Source organism: Perissodus microlepis, chromosome 7 (assembly GCF_051167445.1).
Source record: "Perissodus microlepis isolate ML-2025 ecotype Zambia chromosome 7, ASM5116744v1, whole genome shotgun sequence".
Classification (NCBI taxonomy): Eukaryota; Metazoa; Chordata; class Actinopteri; order Cichliformes; family Cichlidae; genus Perissodus; species Perissodus microlepis.
The window spans coordinates 51,213,149-51,238,882 of record NC_140467.1 but is presented as its reverse complement, the minus strand read 5'-3'; the positions used below and the strand labels follow the sequence as shown (position 1 = coordinate 51,238,882).

Sequence of the window (25,734 nt, the reverse complement as noted above, 5' to 3'; positions counted from 1 at the left end):
GCAGGACAGCAGTGATGGATGCTGTGTGGATGACTCTACATCTTCTCTCTGCAGCATTCTCAAACAGCTGCAGTTTCCTGGGGACAATTTGTTAAGGCACCCAAACAGAACCTTGGGACAGTCTAGCCAGGAGAGGGGAAAAGGCATGAATAATTGATTTGAGAATGCAGTCAGAGTCAGACTGTAATTTGGAAATAAGCTGAACAAAAGCCAACACACTGAATCCACAGTGTCCCACAGAGTGTTCTCCATCCTTTCGTTGCCTCTGTATACTGACAATATGACCAGGTCAAGTATTCCTTTACCATAGAAAGTCACCCTGCTATGACAAATTGGGATCATAAGCCTTTTGCTTTCATGTGAGCCGACCAGACATTTCCTGTTAAGAAGTCCAAATTTCATGCACCTCAACTTGCCTGGTAATTTTGAACACCACTTTAATTCCGTCTGGCTGCTGCAGTCTCGTCTTACAAATGCCCTCCTTGTCATTCAGATTTACACATTCAGTGGTCAAGGTTTCTTGTGTAGATTGCCACTCAAATAACCATTAAGTAAAGGGGGCATTTTCTGAGAATCATTAGGATCCTTTTAAGTTTGAAATACAGAATGACCCAAATGTGTTGATCAAGCAATACAGAGGTTCTTTATAATACAAGTGTTACTGGCGCTTCAACCTCTTTAGCTGTAAATGAACTTATGCCAGAAACCTCTACTCTCTACTCTAAAGACTGGTCATCCAATCTGACCTGCATTAGATCAGATGTCCTGGAAGTGGTTAGATGTACCTTCCTGCGAGCTACCGGGAAGGCTTCTTGATTTACAGCTGAATTTTTAGTGCGAGTCACAGACGCTCCTGCTATTGCTGTCCCCATCTGACACCTCTGAACCCAGAGGCCTTATTGTTTTATGCATAATACTTGTGCAGTCTTACCTGATTTTCAGACAGCCACATTGCAGTAAGCTCAGTCAGTTTGGTGAAACTGTACGGAAGATTCTTCAACCTGAAGTAGAACAAAAAACAAAAAAACAAAACTCAGTCACCAAAACGCTTAAAACTGCTTTCCTGGGCGAGTTAAAAAAAGTCAATTTAATTCATTTTGTCAGGCAAATTTGATCTAAGCAGGCCGACTATAAAAGATAAGCCTGGAAAATGTCCCTTTTTTCTTAAAAAAGGAAACGATCAAGACCTTACCCATTTTTCATTCTAATAAGCCTTCATCACAATACTGTAATCAGCAGGTACAATTTCAAACTCCACATTTGAAAATAAGCGTAAGACAAGACATTTGATTGCTTTTATTAACTGGTAGCTTTACATAGTGAAGGAATCACTGCTTTTAAAATGTCCTGGATTTAAAGTACGTAAAATTGATTATATATTATTTAATTTTATCAACTAATCTAACAATTGTTTTGTCAGTTATGTTGTGTAATTCTGATAAAATGTGTAGATTTCATAGTTAACATCTTGTTTAGTCTGAACAAAGTAAATAATTGCAGATAGATCTGATGCACAACAAAAAACAGAAGACTACAGCAATTTCGTGTTTGGATTTAGATTTAGATAATATTTAAAATCAAATAAAAATACAACAAGCAGAGAAGGCTCACTTGTTGTTGCTGAGGTTGACGACTTTGAGCTTTTGCATGTCGCCCATCTCCTCGGGCAAAGACTCCAGCTTGTTGGAATGTAGAAACAGCACAGTTGCCCTCTTCCAGTTGCCCATCTGTGAAGCGAGCACACCAATGACTCTCACTGCAGACAGTGAACACACGGATTAAAATCTCCAAACCGATGCGCACACTCACCTCGGGTGGAAGCTGGGCAAGGAAGTTGTGATCTGCAGCAAAGGTGCGGATATTGACACACTGGCCAATGGTGGCTGGCAACGCTTCAATCTCATTGAAACTGCAATCCAGCTCATCAATGCATGTCAGCCTGATGCAGAGAGACATGGCAAAAATGCACTTTAATGGCAGTTTTTTTGCAGTTAAAGTGCCAAGAAGTTACCACCAGCAGTCAGACACTTACAAACAAAGAAATACTGAACATACTGCTGCAATGGAGAACACCAATACATTTTTTATTTAATTTCGGTTTTGCTCACCTCTGATTGGACATCTGTATGTCCACACACAAGCCAGTATAACTTGAGACCTATTTATTAAATACAGTAAACGTGTTTATCTAATTTATGTAAATTATATCAATGCGTGCAATCTGGGATTAGACTGTGTGTGACTTGGTGAACTTAGGCTACGTTCACACTGCAGGTCTTAATGCTCAATTCCGATTTTTTGATCAAATCCGATTTTTTTGTCTGCTTGTTCACACTACAAATAAAATGCGACAGCAAACGCGCTCTAGTGTGAACGCTCAAAGCGGCCCGCATGCGCAAAAGAAGACGTCACACACAACGCGCTCTGTTTAGACCCAGAGCAAACAATATTGTTTGACTGATGGCCCTTAATATAAAGACTTCGGACTTTACGTTTCCCAATCAATTTTTGCTTTAAGTTATTTTGTTATTTACATAATAATGTAAATAACCTAATAATTATCCTTATTGCTGTTTTAGAGGAGCGGTGCTTCAAAGGATAGTTGCAGATTTCTGTCAGAATCTACAGATTATACAGTACAAATAAAATGTTCACGTTTCTCCAACATTGTCTTCCCAACAGTTTCACTGACATCTACACTGGATGGCCAGGAAGCGTTCGCGATGTCTTCTCGGGCGCTTCTCCGGTGCTGATAATTGGCGTCTGTCTTGTGTCGGTGACATAAAAGACGGATTTAATGCGACATGACCATGCAAACAGCAGTCGCTTTCTAAAACATCGGATATGTATCAGATTCAGTACCACATACAAAAGTGACCCAGATTGGATTTGAAAATATCAGATTTGTGCCGTTCACACTGTCATACCATGATCGGATATGGGTCGCATAGGGTCAAAAAAAAAATCGGATTTGATGCACTTTCGCCTGCAGTGTGAACGTAGCCTTATTTCTGCGGTCCTTTGCACAGTCACATATCCTACACTGTTTGCAGAGACAGAAGGGAAAGAAGGATGATATGGTAGGATCCCTGTCTGTGGTACATTATTGTTCCTACGTGCTACAATTTCTTTGCTCTCTTGTTGCAATATCAATTTGTTAACAGGTGAAAAAGCCATTAACACCACTGAGTGGGCAGGTACTAAATTAGGATCATCTTAGCTCTAAACAACACTGCCACAGACAGTCATAACAGGGTGGGAAATATTTAAGAAGATTACCAAGAGCAACATCAACTCCAAAGGAACGGCCAATGGACAGGGCTTCAATAACAATATTAAGATTTGTAGCTAAGCAAGCTATTACTTACTAGAAAGCTCAGGATGGCTGAAGGATGTTAAGCAGACAGCCATGTAATGTCTAGGATGTTAGCACAAGATTCACATGGAGTTTTGCTCTTTCTAAAAAAGCTCTTTCAGACGGCAGCTGCTGGACTTCAAACACATGCTGAAGAAACTGAACACACCGCTGCTACCACATTTAGGTGGCTCTTTTTGTTAAGCATACTAACATGCATCTGGTTTCATTGCTTACAACCGTCAGTGCATTCTGATCTCTTTAAATTCTTCACAGAGACTATTAAATAATGAACAGTTAAGTAACTAAATAAGAAAAGCTCTGATCAACTTTGGATCAAAGTTACTGTACAGTGACGGTGAAACACAAATAGACTGATGCAAATGCAAATCTCAAATATTTCATGGGACATCCTTTAAGCGGAATTTTGCTGAGTGAAAAATGTAAATGCACGCTGGGTTTCATATTAATGCAAAGCAGCCCCACGTCCAGAAAGCTCATATGCTACAGTACCATGAAACTCCACAAGGATCTGACGCCTGTCTACTAAAAACACACCAGGGAAACAAAAAAAACCCCAGTGGACAAGTGGCGAAGTAAAACGAAACCAGCTACATATAAATGGGGGAGGAAATGAGCTTGCTTAAACTAAAACCCTTGCATGGGATTAAGCTAAACCATAGGCTTTGTCACGTAATCTACGTCAAAGTACATAAGGCGGCACATTCTAACATGAGGGGCAATTGAGGGTGTTTGAAAACAGTAATAAAAAACTGCACAGATACAATTGTTTTTATCAGTTAATGTAGATTTGTCTTTCTCATGGATGTTGGAGGGGACGGATTAAAAAAATAAAAGCATGGATTAAATGGAACCTAATCTTTGTCAACTGTGTGTCAATGATTCAGAGTAGAAAGAGGATCAGCGTGTGGACCTGGCTCGGTACTCAGCAGCTGGCAACTGAGGGTTTACCTGTATACATTAGACAGAAAAACCTCTGAATAGTAACACAGGATTTCATATCATTACTGCCTATGAGGGTCATGAGACCAGTGTTTACCAGCAGCCCTTCCACACTGAAGCAAATGGATGAACTGTGTCCTTAAATCGCTATGGCAGATTCAAAGACTTGACATTCATAACCACTCTTTATAGCCATAGCCATTACTAAGCTACCAATCATCAGCGCGAGACCAAAACAAACCGAGCAGGGGTTGCATTCTCTTTAATGGGGATATCTACTTTTTCCAGAAAAACGTTTTATCAGATCAATGGATTCCAGATATAAAAAAAACGACACAATAATCCACTGAGCTCAGGGTTTACTCTGCTGTTATCAAATCTATTGCTGTGATGCTCACCCTCCAATGGAATCTGGCAAGTACATCAGCTGATTTTCATCCACTTTCAGTGCAGTCAGTTTCTTCAGGGTGCCTTAAAAAAAAAAAAGGAACAGAGAACTAGGATCAGGAAGGCGTCGACAACAGCTCAGATCAGTTATTGACTATCACTTGCTGGTACGCAGCAAAGAGGAAGATCCATTACACACCAGTTAATTAGATTCATTCATACTGTCAATACAGTAATGGCTATAGCAGTCGTCATCAACCATGATTTCAACAGCAGTGTTTGCATGAATTTAAAGGATTTTATTAGTCTTGTTTTTTGCAAAAGGGATGGGAGTAAGTATGCCATTCAAAATTATGACTGTCAATAAATATTATAAATGTAGCTTTACAATTTATTTCGAAAAATAGGCACCTATTTGTCAAAATTAACATTTGAAAAAGGGGGAAAAAAGTAGCCAACACAATTGTCAGCTGTCTGTCACCCAGTCGCACAGAGAAGTTGTCGGGCTCTGCACTGCTGAGGGTTAATGGGGCAGCATCACTGCCACTGACAAGTTCTGTTTGGGAGATTTTCCTTCCTACTGTCGCCAACTACTTGCTTATAGGGGGTGATCTGACTGTTGGGGTTTCTCCCTATTATTGTAGGGTCTTTATCTTTATAAATAACCTTGAGGTGAATGTTGTTATGATTTGGTGCTATATAAATAAAACTGAATTGAAATCAAATGGAATGGGGTTCATTGGTTTCATAGCAATTGGCAGCAACCTCCACCAACTGGCGCATACATTTTCCAGATGGTTGCTAGCTGGTCTGTAGGTCTGTGCGACGGAGGCCTTAATGCTGAGTTAACCGTGTCCCTCATGGCTGGAAGAAAATATAACTGTTGATCCAGGTTGCTTTTTTTAGGCTTGCCCAGAACATCCGATATCAGTCTACATTATTGTACTCAATGATTTTATTTTACAGAACTTTTAACTTCATGTTTAAATCATATTTACCTTTGTGAGCCAATGTGTCTGTCTTTACATTGGTTTAAAACCTGTGGAGTTTTGTTTTTTTTACACAAATAACTAAATTCTTAATATGTATAATATTAAATATCAGTTTCTATATACAGGTCTTAATTTTTGAGCAATTTATTTATTTTTACTGGTCACTTAACAACTTGTCACAAATGTAACCCAAATTGAATATGGTGTTTTATTTCTATTTGTTCATAAAGAAAAACAAAACAAAAAGACGCAGTGAATCATAAATGAGTAAGCTGCATTGATATTGCTAAATGTTTCATACCCGTGACATGATTTTGAATACATGAGTAATTGGAACCTAATTCATTAGAGATTAATAAGGGTTGGGTAAAAGCAATCCTGAGCTGTAGAAATATTTGAATAATTGTATTTCTTCTGTTACGGACATCACATTTATATGTTATGAGTATCTCACTGTGTACTGCACTACAGTTTTATATTGTTAGCATAATTTGGTTTCATCAAAAACCAAAAATAAAACTGAAAAATAAGTAAAAGGTTATTATGCAGCACATCGGTTTCATGCTCTGTTGCAATTATATATAGATCAGTTTCTATTAGAGAAAATGACACAGAAAAATAAAGTCTTGTGGTAGTACTGTCCCGTCGGCTCACACTGCAAGTGCTAAAAGAGACATAGAAAGAGACAAGAGAGGCTTTTTCACTGATGAAGGGCGCTGGCAACAGCTAAAAGAGAGTTAAGGTGTTTCATAACAGGTCTTCTAATACGGTGTGTGTGTGTGTGTGTGTGTGTGTGTGTGTGTGTGTGTGTGAGTGACAGATCTTTACCGATGGAGCCTGGCAGCTGTGTGAGAGCATTGTTGGAGAGCAGGAGGTCCTGTAGATTCTCACAGCCGCGGATTTGTTCATCCACCATCTCCAAGTTGTTCTTCGACACGTCTAGATACACCAGTTGTTTTAGTGTCCCCAACATCTGCACAAAATAAAATAAAAAGTCACCCTTAATTTATGCAGCAGTATGAGATGCAAACTGTGGCAGTAAATTAAAATGATCACAAACAAGCAGTTAACTAACATTTTCTGCAGTGAAGTAAACTAACTATATATGCAGACATGATATAATCCCACAGTGGGAGACAATATCACACTTATTTTAGGTTGAAAACACTCATTTTATTAGCAGAACGGTAACACTTAATGGTTTGTTTCATACTCCACAGACGTCATGGCTTATAAAAGGCCAGATTGTGATTACAGCTGATGCTACTGAAATGCTGGCAGCAGAACTAATGCTTTAATTATGACCCACTTACAAACAAGCTGGTCATTTGGATGAAAGAAGAACCTCATTTAACAAATCCTGACTGTCAACACACCGACATAAGAATTCTTTCATAGCTGATTTTTTTCTGGGGGACATATGCAAACCCAAAACTATGCATTTTGTTGTGAGAGTTCATCCTACGACAGAATCGCGTTCAAAGCGCAGCCCTCTCTGCTGGTTTCAGGGAGCTCAAAGTCTGATGTAAACTGACTGCAGCTCTTTTTGATGAAGACTTGAGGAGACACACAGTTTTGGGGGGTTGGGAAAGAATCGAGGGAAATAATCTCAAGATGATGTGTTAAGACGCAGCAGTCACTGAACGGGAATATGAGCGTATATGATACCCCAGGTAAAAAGGTCAGTTTGTTCCCGTCCATCCACAGCTCCTTGAGTCCAGTCAGCCACTCCACCACCTCAGGCTGCACATGTAGAAAAGAGAAAGCACGTAGTTGTGAGCAAGCTAAAAAAAATGACATCACATTATCATGTATAAATGATGGTTCAGAGTGTAAGGAAAAGAAAACTTTCGACATATGTGCTTAAAAAACAAAAATAGGACAGGGAACAGATTAAGGAAGGAGGAGGTGAGAGCCCCGAGCAGTGACAGACTGACTGAAAGATACTCACCACTTCAGTGAACTCATTACTCCCCAGGTCCAACCTCTCCAGCTGTGTGAGCTTCTGCATGCTTCTGCAGACACACAAGAAGGAAACATAAAAAACAAAACAACAACAACAAAAACACATGAATTTCATGGTTTACATATTAAAGAAGAAAAAAAAACAGCCATAAGAAAATTCCTCCTCTATGCCACTGTCAGTCAGTTTTCATGCTGTTCGATTTGGAAAGCACACATGCTGCGCCTTCGCTCCTGTCACTGAATAATTTTATGTGGAAATAAATACCTTTTAGAGCTTAGGCGTGATAGAAATATGCTCTAAATAATGGAAACTGTGCCCTAAGCCTTGCTCCAAATTTTCTCTCACATTCAGGCCACAGGCTCACATTCTCCCCTACACTGTAAACACGCACTGCTTACAACACTGATTTAACTGACCACAGCACAACAGACAACTGGAGAGAAAATATTTTCATAGAGGCTTATTAGTGATTAAGAACAACTCTTTCCTCACAGATCGAATAACAAGACACCTTTGAGGACATTTGTCCTTTACTGCCAGCAGCAAAAAACAAAAACGTAGCACGTACACAGACACGCGCACGCACAAATAAAAGCAAAATAAAAATAAAACATTTCCATTGACTGTCAATTTCACAATGTGGGGATCCCCAATTCCATATAATATAAAAGTTGATTAAAAAGTATAATCCCAACCCTAAAGCAAATCAAGACACTGTGAAAACTGTGTTAGTGGAAATGTACTTGTGGGACAGAAATGATACCAAGGAACGAACAGTGTTTCTCCCCACACCACAAAAAAAACAAAAACCCCCACACCAAACCAAACAGCTAAAAAAGGGTGAGAAAGAGCTGTTTTGGCTAATCTAGAAAGTGAGTTCACCAGTTAAAAAAACAGCACTAAGGGGCTTATGACCCTGAGCGAGGAACACTGCAGCCTTCTTTAAAACACTTGGTTTATGCATGTGCTCAGTGTGTGTCTGTGCACCAGAGGAGAGAGATGGAGAATAGAGGCAGCAGCTTCTACATGAAAGCCCTGAGAAGACTTCTATTGCACCCCTTTGCACACATTGTTTACATCTCTGAAATGCTTGTGTGTTGCACTGGCAACGCTCCCGATCATTAGTCCCTTTCTTTGTCAGGCCTCCAGACTTTAACAGGTCTGGCCTCTGTCACATAAACACAGCCAGAAAAAAGGGATCCGCTCTGAGCTGTGGCACTGACTGTACTGCACTTTATACACCGGCTGGAACATCAGTCAGTGAAAAATAAATGCAAAAAAAATAATAATAATAAAGGGGAGATTATAAAAGCAAACTCAGACAGAGGGGGGAAGGGGAAAAAAAGGCAAGTATCGTTAAGGATGGTAAGATGGCAAAGCTAGTCAAGTGTGACAGAAATTAAAGAGAAACCAGGGAGATGGTGACTTCCCCCAAAAATCACCTGGAGCTTTCTCTAATATCTGTGGGACATTCAGTCTCACAGCACACTTCTCAAATAGCAAAAAGACCTTCACCACTGTCTCAGTAGAGGATTATAAAACCTGTCAGCGCAAGTGGCCAAGTAAAGGGGACTCTTATGTAACACAGTGGAATTTAATACTACAGTTAGAGGTTTAGAGAAAGAGTCTATGATTAAAACAAAGGATAAAGGACAGACATTGCAGGGGGTGCAAGAGGAAGAGGACAATGAGGAAGTAGGGATTAAAAAAAAAAAAAAAAAAATCTTGTCGCGGTTCATAGAGCGACTGAATTTCAGAGAGACTCTGCTTTTATTATTATTTTTAATTAAAATGAACATTCTTCATATTTCACATTTGGAAGGTTTGCTAAATAAAAACCACCTACTTTGGCAACATCTTTAACTGATTCTCCCTCAGCTCCAGGATTTGTAGCTTAGTCAACCTGCAAGCAGGAAAAATCATTGTCATAATTAGTTGATTTTCACCAAAAGGGATATTATGTGAAATGGCTTTTGAAGCTTAGCGGCCATGATTTTCTCAGCCGGCTTATCTTTCACTAAGCAGCTATGATGTGCAGTTACATGACAGCAAAAAAGTCTGATGTAATCTTCTCTTGTATAGAACTAGTACTAAAAGGAAGAAATATAAAGATGGAATCAGCACCAGATCACATCACGTTTTCTGCATTCAGAAGGCTCAACACAAACTTTTGTGTAACGCGCAAGTAATGAAAGTGATTAATAATCTGTGTAGCCTAACTATATATTGAAAAGTATAGTAAGTAAATGTTAAGAAGACAACATGATCATTTTAAATAAAGTGATCATTTTTTAAAGCTGTGTGTTTCTCCAGTATGACTTAAATATAAATGCTAAAGAATTAATAGTAAGCCAGGTCTGAGAGATAGACAGACAATTAGTTCTGTGAATGCTCGCTGCATCACTTTTGTGCTGTTGACATGACATAAGTAGTACTTGGTCCTGGTGCCACACAGCACAAGTGTAGCCCACAGTATGAATCAAAATCACTTCTACTGGGTCATCTTATCGAGCTAGCATCATTTTGTGTTGCATTTCTGCAGTTGTTAATGACTTGACTGCATTTAGAAATTCAAATGTCAGTATCATGACTCCATCAAGTACAGCGTGTGACAAACCAGAGAAGAAACCGACCTGCCGAAGCTGGCTGGTAGGAACTCCAGAAAAGCATCATTCAGGTAGAGCTGCGTCAGACTCAGAAGCTGAGTGAAGCCTTCAGGGAGCCTGATAACACATGCAAACGCAAGAACGCGAATGAGAACACAGAAGCAGCCTCGTAAGCCTCTGCAAGAACACTAGGAACCCAAACTTTATAGGGAACATTAAACTAAAATGTGTTAGGTGAGGGAAAGCCGAACTCACTTGGATATGGGATTCACGCTGGCTTCTACAATTGCTAGGCCTTTGCAGTTCTTGATGTTCTCTGGAAAGTCCTGGATGCCTGGAGAGAAACAGAAGTCATCAGAAATTATCATCAGCAGGGCAGGAGTCCGACTACAAAGCTACATCTGCTCAGTGTATCTCAGCTGCTTTGTTACTGCTGACACAAAATGAATAACTCCTGTCAAATGAAAAAAAGATAAAACATAATGAAAGACATCTTATTTAACACAAATAAACAACCAGAAAGGTTCTCTGACTGAACAGAGTGTGATCGTGGTATAATAAGAGCAGCTCTGCACCTTTCTTCGCCCTTATTTTTTGTCTTCACTGAAAAGAGAGAAGAAAAGTGCAGAACTGCATGTGGTTACATAATAAAAGAGCAGGAAACAAAGAGCAAAAACAAAAATAGAAGGTGAGGGATCTATTTTGAAGTCTGCAACTTCTCACCAAACCTTCATAGCAAGGTGAGCATTATGACCAAGTCTCACAGTTTATTTCCACCTACTTTCTTTTATGCCCACAACACTTAGGCTAAAGTGCTTTGTGTGGAAGGATAAGCTCCATTTAATGTAAACACGGGACATGAAACTCCGGTTCCTGCCACTACATCCTTTAATGTCTGTTTAATCAAGGCTGCTTTTGCACTCGTTTATAGTCCAACTACCTTTTCAACCTCTCTGTTCCTGAAAGGGTTTTGCCGACTGTGCAAACTTCTTTATGGAGTCAGGTAGAGAAGCGTATGGACAGTCAGGCTATTTTCCCTAACTTTGGATCTGTACAACACTCATGGATTTAAAATGAAGCAGTCAAGATGCAAATAAATTTTTTGCATTCACCTTTAATAATTTACAGTCCTGCCTTTTACACAGGCCAAAGTAATTGGACAAACTAGCATTATTATAAATATAATTATTATTACTTAAATGGGAATCTGTAGCAATCCTTTCCACAGACATCATTAAATGCTGCATGTGCTCCCTCGAGATGCTCTGCCAGGCTTTTGCTGCTTGTTTGTGAGTCTCTCTGCTTTCAGCTTTGCTTTCACTAAAAGGCATCTCAACTCAGCTGAGGTCATGTGAGTGACTCTGCCATTTAAGAACATTCCCTTTCATTGCCTTAAACAACTTTTGGGGTTTGGGTCATTATCCATCTGCACTGTAAAGCACCAGCCTTTTAGTCTTGCAGCTTTTCAGCACAGTGTAAGCTATACGTTTTAAAAATTCATCCTGTTGCTTCAACAGTCACTTCATCTAGAAACACTAGTGAACCAGTTCCTCTGGCAAACATACATGCCATGTCATTTTGAAAGAGGATGGAGCATGAGCTCTTCCTTGCCTTTTGTATATGTTTTTTGTACCATCCCAATTTGTACCATCTTCCTGGTACAAATTGGGTATACCAGAACTGGACGGCCTTTTGTTTTTCTTTCAAATTGGCCTTTCTGTTCCCACACTTGACTTACACTGACCACACCTTGGTCTAGTTAAGAGTTCATATGAATAGCTACCAAATGCAAAGTCAAACCCCAGAGTCAGCTCCAGATTTATTTTAAACAATGAGGAAACAATCGGGAACCACACCTGCTGATGCAGCAGGTTACTATTCAAATGTCCAACTACTTCTGAGCTGCAAGTAATGAAGAGACCGTTTAAAAATGGGTGTAATTACCAGCCAGTTAATGCAATTTTCACTTACATTCACACTTGCTGGGGATTTATGTTTTGGTGGGGAATCTGTGCACATAACCTCTGCTACATCCTAACTAGAAATATAACTACACAATGACTGATTACTGCTGTGCATTTATTGGCTTTTTCTTGGCAGTTTTTGAATTTATTAGTGATCGAGTAATGACCATTGCCTCAATATAGGGGGAAAAAATAATAACACCGATCTAAGGACTTATAAACATCAGCAAATTCCTAGAGGGAGACTGCTGAAACTTTTGTAATGGATATTAGTGAATGTACTAAGAAACGGAAAAACAAGAAGGACAAATATGTTTGCCCCCCAAAACCCCACCGCAACAAAGAGTCCAAGGAGGGAAAAAATATAATTGTCCAGCACAAGCATAAATACTGGCAACAACGTCTGCCACTTACTAGGTTACATTGTAGACACTGCAGGATTCCCCACAGAAGTCTAAATCACGCCTTGTGGTCAGTTTTGAAACACTAATTAACCCAAATCCATTCATGTCTTTGGACTGTGGGAGAAAGCTGGTACCCAGGCGAGGGAGACATGGACATGTAAACTCCACACATACTGGTTTAGAACTCAGGACCTTCTTATTGTGAGGCAATAGTGCTAACACCACCATGGAGCTCACACACACACACACGAGTGTGGGTGGCCATCTGTCTCTCTGTGTTAATTGGCTGACAGCTTGACAACCTGTCCAGGGTTGTCAAGCTGTCGTTCCCCACCTCTCACCCTATAACAGCTGGGATAGGCTCCAGCCCCGCTTCAATGGATAAATGTAGAAAGTGAATGGACAATTAATGCAATATTTTTGTTACATTCTTTGAATTAAAACTGGAAGTCATCCATTATGTTTTTTAAAAACTGTCAGTTTTTTTGGTTGTTGTTCATTTGTCCTTGTTTAATATCATACTTTTGAATTTTTCTACTGCATGGTACTGGTTTTCTTTCAATTTACAAAAGTCTACTTTACAAATAATGATTGTGATACGGAGGCTAAAACTGTGTCAATTTATTGCAGATGTATTTGATATAAAAACTGAATATACATTTTGTTGTTGGTTTTTTTTGTTTTTTTAAAAAGGCAGAAATTATTTAAACAGCAGAGTCATCTGACTGATTCGGTGCGCAGCCTCACACACTTTGTTCTGCATCTGTTTTTTGTTCTAAATGTCACCCTAGAAGTGCACCAAGTGTGTCTGTGGAAAGCTTTCATCAAACAGGCAACATTTAAAGGGCTTCAAGTACAAAGCCCTGTCATGTTCAACAGTGCAAATGTTTAATATCAAAGCAGTAAACGTTAAATTTTGACAAATGCCGCAGCTTCCGACTCTACAAAACAGTTGACAATTCACCCTGTAGATATTTTGTTACAGTGTGTGTGAGAGAGAACCAGCTCAAAGAAGCTTCATATCGCCCTTTCAGTTTTTTCCATTTCACTTGAGAGAGAGTTTCTAGCTGCTTGCAGGTCTGGGCTTGTCCACTTGCTCTATTGATCAGTTTTTTGAGTCATGTTGTGACGTAAACACAGCAAATTAAACATGCTGTGGCATTTCGCCTCGTCTCATCTTTGAAAAAGCAAATCTAAACAAGGTATTAATGCGTTCATATATTTTCTTGCCGTCGTGACAACAAAAAGACAGTTTCGACGTTTGAAATTTCAAAGGAAAGTTTTCAGGCTTTAAAGCAAAAAGGTTCTAAAAAGGAATCATCCTGCTTACTGTTTTTGCTGACATCAAGCTCCCTGAGATTGATGAGGTTTGCGATCGCTGCTGGCAACACTGTCAGGTCATTATCTGGCATGCTCAGTCGGTTGAGTAACTGGCAGTTAAACAGTTGCTTGTAGAATGAGGAGGGGGAGGGAAAGAAAATATAAACACCGTGTGGTTTAACATGTGGTTCACATACAGTCCCATGAGAAATGTACAAATGTCCCGACTTTTAATAAAGTTCAACTGTATCCCTCAAAGACTCCTAGCAACAAAGATGTACACACACTGAAGGTTTCTATACATCACAATGCATGCCTTACTTTAGGCAGCTCCTCGATCTGGTTGGCATCGAGGTAGAGTTCTTGCAGGGTCTTCTCGAAGTTAAAGATCTCCTTAGGAACAGTCTCCAGGCTGCAGTGGGAGTAGTCCAGCGATGTTACGATCTCCTCCTCGCCCCGCAAGCAGCGGCATGGTACCAGACGAACAAACAGGCTCCGCTTGGACATCCTGAGGCACTATGGAGGGAAAATGGAGAGATATGAAGAAGGAGACTAGGACGATAAGGAGGCAGACTGGTGACTAGTGCTACTTTCACACTTCACTTCCTGTGTAACACAAGGATGTTGACATTTGATCAACTTTAATGAAATGGAAATGATTAAAATCGCACATTTAATTTGAATAAGTATGACACAACGAAAAAGCAGCATCAGCCCGTAGTGTAACAATCAAGACTTAAATAGATTAGAAAAATGGATGTGAAACAACGGTCATGTTTAGCTTCTGGTGCGACTTCCACAAATCACTCAGATCATCATAAAAGGGAAAATTCAACATTTGTCAACCTGGGCTCTCACATTTAAATCCAATATGACTATTAGTCATTATTGTTTCTCACAGTTTCTAATAAAGCACAGAAGTAGGAGGAAGTAGTACCCAGTTGATTTATAATTCTGTTTCTTTCAATAGCCACGGGGCTGCCGGCTATGTTTACTTTTGGTCATCTTACTTTAGTCTGCGATATCTGATAAATTTAACCTCCCCGGAAAGCTGTAGGAGGCTGTCTCTTGCTAGTCTGTAAATCCCATCTCCACATCTGAGGAGGAGGGTAAAACTGTCACAATGGACAAGGCAAACAAACACTGGAATTTAAATGGAAATACTTGTTACTAGAGAATTACACTTAAAAATAATAATGCAGCCCAAAAATCTGTCCCAAAGCACAGTACACTGTCTGGTGTGTAACGGCTCTCCAGGCACTTTTGCAGACGGACCTCTCAAAGCAGTTGGCAAGCTGCATCATGCACACTCAATACTATTATTTCTTCCAAGGGAGTGGGCTGCCAGTTTTTTCCTCAAATTTGCATACACTGCACATAATCACTGCCAGTGAATCAATCCACACAGATTTTTACTGAACAAAAATAACTTTTATTTTAGGTCTTCAGTAAATATCCTGGAAAAGACGGACTCTTTCTGTTTACCATTTGGGAAAAGCCAATTTTCACATCTAACTTTCCATAAATATGCCAAATGTGATGCTGTTCAATGAAGTGAAGGATATAAATTCAAAAAGTAAGCCATGAGTCAGGCATTATTTTGTAAATCCTTGTCCTTGACTGGTTTCATGCAAAGCTCTCTACACCAAAATAAACTGATATCGATAAGACAGAAAATCTTTTCTGCTCTCAATGTGGATGAACAGATTAAAAGGTGGATAGGAGGGGTTTTGTTAAGCACTGCTGGGAAGTATGCTGGAAATTAAATGCATGTTTTCTATAGATCAAATCTACACAATTTTTCATCAAAGTGCAGTACACACTATTGAATGTGACTTTGGTCAACAGGGGCTTTGTTTGGACCATGCAGAGAATGCGACTTTCCCTCCCCCTTATCTTAATCTGAGTATTTTCATAGAAAATCATCTCAGAATACTTCATCCGCTCTGTATCTTGTCTGGCTGACAGAGCCGCCGAAGTGTGGTAGACTTTAAATTTTCGTTGCATGCTATATGTGGGTGAGAGCAAGTATTTCAGTTAGACTTTGCTACAAACAGCAACAGCATACTTATTTTAGGGGTGATATTGGGCCAATAAAAAGTAAAAGACAGACCTCTTTTTCTAGAGAGTGCAAAGTAGTAGAGACGGCAGTATGATCTACTTGTTTGCCACAGCTTTTGTGACAATTCAGTCCACAGTTGTCCCAAATGCAGAACCAGTCAGCTATTCTTCCATTTCCCACTCATTAATAATGGCTGCATGTATGCACTCACCCACACTCACATGAAGTATGCACATGTAAAAGGCTGTCAGCCTCCCACACAATCTTCTCTATGGAAGAGGCCAGCTCATGTATAAGTACTTAGAGTAATCTGGGCCATCAGCAGAGGAGACGACAGAGGGCCTGCCTCCATTCAACCCAAGCAAGAAGAAATAAACACATGTATGACGCATGCTATTAAGAGTGGTCAGAGAGGGAGGAGGGAATGCAGCATGAATTAACAGAGAAGGTGTAGTAATTATGAGTTAATGTAAGGTATGCAAAAAACAAACAAAAAGGTCAGGCAATCAGTGAGACTTTTTACTTAATACCGGTATTTACAGTATTTGAATTTATGACAACATACCTGAAAAACTTTGTTTTGTATCTTAAACAAAACCATTTTTTTTAATGCATCCGGAGTGTTAGTTATCAGAGCCGAAGAGCTGTACTGCCACGTAAAAACAGTTTTTTAATAACACTATTATTCAAGGTGGTGCGCTGCTTCGACGTGAAGACGAACAGAAATGGAAAAGATATGCTGCACTGCAGGGCTGGCTGGCCCAAAGAGTAATCTGGAAAGCAGCACACTAATGAGAACCGTACTGTCTACAACAGATAGGTTTATCCACTGACCTACATGTTACGGGACTGATGACTGACCACACTCACCCAACTTCAGTCGATCAGGAGCTTTTGACTTCTTAACTAAGAAAATTCAAGACATGCAACGGAGATTTCCAGACATGTTAAGCTCTTGGCTGACTGACATTTTCTTTCTTAGCCTACTTATTCGGCAAAGTATTTACTTGAACCATCGTGCTAGTAAGTGCTTAGGCTGATGGGACGGAAAAGGTTAAAAAGTAAAAACACCCCAAAAAACTAAAAAAAAAACCCCACTAGCTATATTTATTCATAGATTTTCAAACTGTGTGGGTGTGTGTGAATAGTCAGCATGTGACTTTGCAGGCACACTTTCTGTGTAACAGTAAATGAAACAATCTAGAGGGCAAGCCAGTCACAGAATCCCACTTAGTTCTCCCACTCAGAGCCAAAAAAAAAAAAAAAACACTTCCCTGTCACAACCCTCTCCCTGTAACTTAAGTGCCTCCCGGGTCAGTGGTGTTGCTATAGATACTACAGTGAATTGTAGAAGCAGCTCTCAGACATAAAAAGTCATTCACAAAACACACAGCTGAACTCACTTATTAACTGCGTATGTGAATGCGTCTCACTAATAAAATACAGAAAAGGCTGTACAGAAAGAGGTCTATGCAAGAGAACTGTACAATGAAACTGTGAAAATGGCATATTTTCAGTTTTTACCATCCATTTCATGCCAGAAATATCTGTGTGAATTCTGTAAAAGGTCACCAAGGTCTTCCACTGTGGCCAACAAGTATTCAATGGCCAACTTCTAGTTTATCCAGTAGTAGCAGTAGTTTGCTTTAGTGACTAATAAGTCCCAATTGAAAATAATTGGGGTAATTCCCCATCAAATGCTTTCCACAGAAAGGATTTATACTCTCTGAGGTAACCAGCAGTTAAGCTCAGATATAGTACCCACACTGTAGTAACTTGTGCTCCGTCTGTCTTTGTTTTGGTGACTAACTTTTCTCATCTCCATGGCATGCTCTGTTCATTTCTTGTCCTCTGTCAAATTAGCATCTGTACCCATTTTACAAACTGAGCAGCTCACTTCAAACTTTGAGGCACAGCTACATTATGTGCCAGTCAGCCCAAAAACTGTCTTTGAATCGTTGCTTAAGGATCGTGAGCATTAATGTAATCCTTAACTTCATTTCAATATTAACACTGTAGTGTTGAAAATGAAACTGCAAAACATCTGATGAGTTTATTCTGAAATACAGACTGTTCCTGTTGTGACATAAAGGCTATTCTGCAAAACACTGCCAGAAAGCTGAACGTCATCCAACTGTATGTACGGAAATACTGTTCTCACAGAAATGCGTAACTAGCTTTAACAGGAATAAAAAGAGAAATAGGCAGACAAGTACATCACACTCTAAGATTGGGAAACAGAGGCTTCACAGCTCAGCTAGTACACAGTATGGGATGAAATCTTCATTCTTTTCACACAGAAACAACAAGAACACTCTCACAAGTTTCCTAAGAAAAACGATTTGATGATGGACATTTTGAAATCATTATCATAACCAAAGATGCTGATGCTCAAGACTCAATGAGTCAACTTCACTACTTTGTTACTCAGCAAGCCTCACTATGGGAAACAACCTAGGGCTGACCAATCACGGAAGCTCCACTCCTGTCACGCCTACAGGAACACAAGCACAATGGCAGCTGAAACGGAGGTTGTGCACCTGCACTTAGATATTCTATTGAAAACATAATTAGAAAATAAAGCATTTATGATTTATAATTCACATACTAACTTTCACTCGGACCAATTCTCATCATTTTATATTTTGCCAAAAAGGTTTTTCTTTCTTTTCATTTAAGTGAAGCAATGCTTTTTGAGCTTTTAAAGCCCTTAGTCATTGTTGGAGTTTCTAGAGAAATTAAACAACAATAGGAGATCAAATTAATTGTAAGCACGTCAACTCTCAAAATAGACACAGCAGGTATTGTTGATGCACCTTCGTGTGCATTTGTATGGATCATGAGTTAAATTGAAATGCAAGTATAGCGTTTGACGGCAGCAAACGGCTTGTGTTATTTATAGTACTTGTCTGGTTGATATGGCAGAATGTGATTAGTATGTGGTAGCTCTTGCCTTATGAAAGGAGCTTTTGATCCAGATTGCAGGGAACTGTTACATGATTTCTGAGCCACAGCTGAAATTTTACATTAGAGATTATGGCGACAGAAACAATACAGCAGCGAGGAAAAGAGGCACATAATGACCCACAGACCCCATGGGATACATTTGAACTGCTTCTCACTGTGATGGAAAAGGAAAGGGAAAAAGTCACTTCCTTAATTTGGGGAGGAGTGCTAGTCATTTATAGATGTGTTTCTAAAATGCAACTTTAACTCCTTTTAAAACTGAATCTTATTCTTTACCATTCGATTTGTCAGTGGAAAAACAAAGTGCAGAACGCAAGTTGCGAGATTTACACAATGCTTATTTTCTCAAATGTCAAGTTGCACAACCTTTAAAAGAACTACAATCCTTGTATATTTCAACACGAACAAGCACATACTAGCATGAGACAAATTGTGGTGAAATTCAACTTCAGTATTCAAACCACACTTAAAACATTTCTACATCTGTAGACTAAATGCAGACTACTCAGATTTCTAGTCATGATCTCATGCTTGTATAAATATAGACACATAAACAAGATGATCACTAATATTGATATTTACAACACCATCAAAGAAAAATTTTTAGTTCACAATTTTTGTAAAACATTGTGAAACTTGATCTAAGATCTAGCAAGACTCCTTTCAATTTTAATTCTGTAAACCCCAAACCTCTGTTAGCTGTAAATTTGAAATTACAATGAACTCATAGTATGAAGTACAGCTGAGATTAAAGTTGGTACAGTAAAACTGTGTTCTTTACTGAAGAAACATCACAATAAAATCCCTCGAGATTTCCTTTCCTCAGGCCACCTCATTAACAACATTACATTTAAATCCAGCAGGCACAACAGGAGAAGTGTTGCTTGTCAATAATGCAGATAGATGTTGAGTTAAGACAACAAAAATCAAGCTGCTGACTAAGACACACAGTCAAGTTTTTCTACCCCACATATTCTTAATTCAAGAAAAAGTGTCATTTTTTTTTCCAAATCACAAAACAACAACAGACTAGAAATACAGCTGAGACAGGTAGAAAGGCAAGCCTGTTGTCAGTATCTGTAGCAGCTAAGTGGAACCTGAACTTCCAGTTTTGCTCCCTCTTTGCTTTTGGTTCTCACCAGCGATCTTAGGTCTCAGTGGTCTTGCGTGACAACTGAAAACAAAACCGTGATTGTTTTCTTTGAATTTCTGGTGAAATGAGGCAGTGCAACCTGATCTCCAACAAAGAGCTTTTACAACATCTTCCCAATTTTCTCCTCTAAACAGATTGGCTCTGACAGAATACACTCATACTAACGAGAAGCATATCAATCTCAACACTTGCATGCGCCCTACAAAAACTCCTCAAAATTAGAATACTGGAAGGCTTTGGAAATGTAAAACACAACAGTCCATTATCACTGCTAAACATGCTGAAGCTCTAGAAGGAAAACACTCAATGGGAACACTTAGCTGTGAACCAGTTGTTAAACAACGTGCTTATAGTAAACGACACAAAACTGCTCAAGAAAACTAAAGAATTTAAATATATGTAATGACTGCAGTGGACAAAAATCTGCACAAACTCAGGCCATTATCTGCTTCAACCATCCCAACAATTTGCACTATTGACTAACAACACACTGTTTAAATATGCAATCCTCCCACATACTATGTTACACAGCTATATGCCTCCACCCCAGCTAAGTCCACTAGGATATTTACTCAGAAAGTATTTAAGTTGATTTTAATGGGTGTCATTCTGGGATGGCAAATCCCTTCATCCTTATTTAGTGCCCCGTGTGTCGATTTAAGTTTATTTATTTTATTTTTTTAAATGACACATGCACGCACGCAAAAAAAATACTTTAAATATACAAATGGAGATGTACTTGAGGTAGTCTTATTTTCAACTCATTTATTCAGACACTGAGAACTAAAGAGATGTCAGGATCTCCAGAAGAATGATGACAAACAGGGAAAAGGTAACTCGCGTCCAAAGATGGTGTCTTCTCTGCCTTACACAGGGGAGAAGCATGTTCAGAAACTTGCCTTCTGTGTAAGCTAATAAGAATCTGTCCTACAATTTGCTTTTTTTTCCACTTTAAATGTTAGAATGTCAAGTAGTGTGTCTCAATTCCTCCCTCATTTCATTATATTTTGCTCGGAAAATTGAAAACGGTGCAGTGACTTTTTGAAATGTGCATTCATACATTGGAATACAATATCTAAGGCGAAAACAATTCTAACAATGTTGTTTGGTATGACCACCTTTGCTTAACTCTTTTCTGTCATTTCTTTAAGTAGTCTTCAGGAATAGTCCTCCAGTGTCCAAAGCTTCTCTCAGATGTGAGCTGGGTTTTGTTCTGTTCAGATTATCCCACGTTGCTTTAATACAGTCGATGTTTGGGCTCTTGGGAGGCCAATCCATGACTAAAAAAAAAGTGTTTGATTGTGTGTTTTTAGGCCCAGGTATGGTTTCACTGCATTAGCAGGTTGTTTGACATATCATCATCATGATTATTGCGCTTCCAAGTCTTTAAAAATTTATAACAATACACAAAATGTATGAAGATGTTTTAGAATTAAACAATGACAAGTCCTAAAATCTTATTGCCCCTGAGAAGATATTCAGTGTAGTTTAGTATGAAGCCGTTGTGTAGAAAGTAATACAATTTGTTGCCAACGGAGTGTAAAAGTGATCAAGTAAATACAGCAAATCCCAGACTTCTTGAAGTTGTGTGCATGGTGTTTTTGCCAGACAACTTTGTTGTTTACCCTCCCATTTTTTCTGGGACACTCATCAGGTGATGTCATACAGTCTTAAGATATGGCTTAACTGTGCAACTGAAAGAACTGGAAGGCGTGGCATCAGTTAGGTGTGGGCACATGAAGAACACAAGAGTTATAAATAAATGAATGAAAGGAGACTGTATGACTGGAATTTGAAAATGTGTATTCATATATAAGCTGAGATCTTTAAGGAGATTAAAAGACAACGACTGAGAAAATGGACACTCTTTTACACCATCTCTCCTTTAAAAGTGTCCTCTACAGAGGACTGTAATTCTGCTCTGACTGAGTACAAGATGAAACACGATGTGGCCATGTATCAGCAAATCAACGACAGCCCCGGATAGAGCATCTGAATGATAAGCAGTAGTAATTGAGTAACTAACATCACAAGTCTTTTTTTCTTTTTAAATGTGTATTTTTGTTTGTTTCTTCGTGTTGTTGTAGTTGTATTATTTTAACAAGTTCAAAATATGGACATGTTACATTACAATCTAACAATTCTTGAGTTAATTATGCAAGTTGCAAAATCAGTACAAAAGCCACAACCTTTTAAGAACTACCTTGTTGTGTCTTTGGAAGCCACTTCCTGGCAACATAAAGACTGACAACATTTCTGCTGAGATGTGCAACAACGTGGGTATCCTGTGAGATGGGTTCACCACAGTCGTTAATTGACGTCAGGTTTCTATTTCACCGTATACGCAATACCAGCCCACGGAGTGCAAGATTTCCTAGTGAGCGCCATTTGCAAAAGTTCTACAGCCGACTTGTCTAATACAATAAGTAAACTAAAACTACAAAGTGTTTTAACTGCAGCTAACTGTTACTGTTAAAATGAGAACAAAGACTATTTCTGAGTCACATCTGTATACTAGTACACAAATGTAATAAAGTAAAAAAAAATTAGTTAAATACAGCTTATTCTTAAACATCACCTGCATGACATTCCATCTAATTGCTTGTAATTGTTATTTTTTTAACTTATTATTTTTGTATCCCCACTTATTACTTGATACCCCATTTCTACAATGCACATAATGTCTGAGAGGTCTAACCCCAAGCAAAGAAACCAGAATGAGAAGAAGCACTTTCTAGATTGTCTCTCCTTTTAATGTTTGCTCTACAGGAGCCTATAACTCTGTTAAAAACAATTACAGGATCATTTATGATGTGGCTGCATCACAAATCAGCAAAAACCACTCAATTTTAAGACCAGAATGAGATTAGCAAAGAGCTGCAAGATAAAAAGGTCCACCGCTGACCTGCTTAAAGGTTTTGCCTAGATGGCTACATAAATGTAATACAATCCAAACTGGACAACAGAGGTAATTCTTTCCTGTGCACAGCATGTGAAAACTCTTACAAAGATCAATGCATTTGCGTGTGAAGATACTCCTTATGGTTATAAATAGCTGCCTGCTCCAACATCCTGTCTGCCGGTAAGTATTTAATTAAATATGATATCCAGCTAAATATGAACCTTTGAGATCCTTTGCACAGAGGAAATACTGATACAAACTCTCTGACAACAACAACAAAAAAAACAAACCTATGCATGTTCGTCTTTTTCTTCATGCAAAATACACTTAATGCAAGTCAAATGTACATTTTACAAATTGGAATTTCTTTTATGTATATTGGATTGGCTTAAGTAACATTTTTCTGTAGAACAGCATGTGACACACAAGAACAGACATCAACAGCAGGAGACACACGGCGCACTGGCCCAACGTATTGGGCTTTTTATGCTAACTATCTATTCTACTCAAAGGTAAATCTCACATGACAGTCTGAATACATACGGCTACCTTTTTCTCTACACTAGCTTATTTGGTTTACAATGAGGTACAGGCAGATCCTTAGAGTTAGCATGTTGATTGAACAAGGAGTTCAAGTACTATGGGACCAACATTGGCTTGTGCTCAACTCATGAAAAGCAGGAGGGCTATCTGCTCATATACTAGACAGCTGTGAATTAGTGAATTATTATTCTTTAATGCAGTGATAACAATCACAGTAACTGAGAACATCAATGGCAATTTTTTTAAAACAACTTGGTACTTCCACAGTAAATACAGATACAGGGCTAAGGCAAGGTAAGTATCCACTATAGTCACTTCTTTGTTTGTATTTAGCCATGTGAGAGGGAGGGGAAAAAAGGGGAGGGTGATACAGTCTGCCAAGTCTCAATAACCAGGTCAGACACATTCAGGTCAGAGCCATGTATCCATGTAGACAACTGCCGCATTTTCCTTCTGCAAAGCATGGAAGTGGATAACATTCCCCTTTGTCTTTTTAAAAGTCAAAAAGTCTGATCATTAAATGCCATTAAAAACAAAAAAAACCCAAACAAACAAACAAAAAAAACAAAACAGAAACATACATGCTTCCCCTACTCTCATTAGCTCAGCTTAACCTTGTGCAAAGCACTGTTATCAGTTTATCTTGTACAGAAGAAGAAAAATAGCTCATTTCCCCCTTGAAAAAAATAATCTATGAGATCATGTATAAAGGTGAGATTGCAAAATACAGAATATCAAAGTTACTAGAACAGACTAGCTGTAGACTTCCTTTTCAAACATTTCTACCTACAATATAAAAACCACAAAAGACCAAGCTGTTAAAACACACTGTCAAGCAGAAGTCTGGCTTTTTGCGTCTAGTTGATTTATCTTGCAAATCCAGTACTGTACAGGATCCTGCAGACATATTTGATGGTCTAAAAGTGGCCTCAAAGCAAACAGCACAATTAAGCAGATGCTCTACAAGATACCGGATCACATGCTGAAGGACAAACGCAATCGTAGTTCACTATTTACAGCTGTTCTTTCTATAAGAGTTTCTATAAGAAACTCAAATGTAAGTGAATTTTGCCAAATAAGTTGAATTCACAGAAGAATGTCACTTCTACTTTGTTCACATCATATTTCAAATAAACACATTTGTAAGTGAAAGATAATGCCAAAGAAGCTGTACATCAAAATATAGATTATAAAAAAATTATATAATGTTAAAAGTTGTCAATCAATGCCTATATAATTTCTTCAAAATATGTTATACTCCTTAAGGTGTTATCATACACAGTGAGAGAACTTAGTAGATGTGCCTTTAAAAGCAGTAAGCAGCCATTTCTAATTCGTTACTGAACAATAGTTTCAGTCCTCGGCAAACTTTGGCATATCATGCATTTATCACAGTGCTGAAAGGCTGCTTAAACAGTAGCTCCATCATCATTATGCAGCTCTACATCAATAGCCTTCTGTCCCTTGTAATGTGATGTACTAATCATGGATAGAAAATGACCACGGAAATTAGACACTTGTTTGCTGACCTCGGTTTAGGTTACAGGTATCAAATGCACATTCAAGAAAAGCCCTGCATGCAAACAGAGTGGGAAAAACCAAGCACTCAAACAAGTAAATGTTGCACTTCGGACAAAGCCCTGAACGTCAAACCTGTTCTCATACAGAAACCAGTTACGAAGTGTCACCTGTCATCGCTATTCAGGTCGCAAGACTTGTACATTCATAGTGTCCTTGAGACAAACTGAATAATCGTTTATGGAGCACCTAAAAAAAAAATACAAACTCAATTTATTGTATTTCAAACATAGAAGAAGCTCTACTGTTGGTCAAAGTCAGACCTTCGTCAAGCCTGTGAAACTGGATGAATTTCATGGAAAAAAAAATGACATTTGTTTAACAATCACTGTAAAGGCATCTTTACAATGTTTGCTGGTGGGATTTACTCCCAGCACAGAGTAAGTGAAACCTGTACCCATGACATCACAGTGGGACCATTTCAAAGTCAATTTGCCACCAAATTAACAGAACATTAGGTACAGGTTATTTATTTATTTATTTATTTATTTATTTTTAAACACTTGCCATACACTTGACTATTAAAAAAAACCCAAAACAGATGTTTTGCTGCAGGGTAATATATATGCATC

General features: G+C 38.7%; 1 protein-coding gene across 4 annotated transcripts in view; it reads right to left on the bottom strand.

The window, feature by feature from the left end:
- The window catches only part of erbin (erbb2 interacting protein), a 48,494-nt gene that overhangs the window by 11,735 nt on the left and 11,025 nt on the right, over nt 1-25,734 (bottom strand). For all 4 annotated transcript variants that reach the window (XM_084935753.1, XM_084935751.1, XM_084935754.1 and 1 more), the window contains exons 2-13: nt 14,279-14,473; nt 13,968-14,085; nt 10,525-10,603; nt 10,297-10,386; nt 9,510-9,566; nt 7,649-7,712; nt 7,366-7,440; nt 6,526-6,670; nt 4,717-4,789; nt 1,810-1,939; nt 1,612-1,727; nt 932-1,001 (exon numbers count right to left, since the gene is read on the bottom strand). In XM_084935753.1, coding sequence (XP_084791879.1) covers nt 932-1,001; nt 1,612-1,727; nt 1,810-1,939; nt 4,717-4,789; nt 6,526-6,670; nt 7,366-7,440; nt 7,649-7,712; nt 9,510-9,566; nt 10,297-10,386; nt 10,525-10,603; nt 13,968-14,085; nt 14,279-14,464 — 1,203 coding nt within the window. In that variant the 5' untranslated portion in view covers nt 14,465-14,473. The remainder of the gene's footprint in view (nt 1-931; nt 1,002-1,611; nt 1,728-1,809; nt 1,940-4,716; nt 4,790-6,525; nt 6,671-7,365; nt 7,441-7,648; nt 7,713-9,509; nt 9,567-10,296; nt 10,387-10,524; nt 10,604-13,967; nt 14,086-14,278; nt 14,474-25,734) is intronic.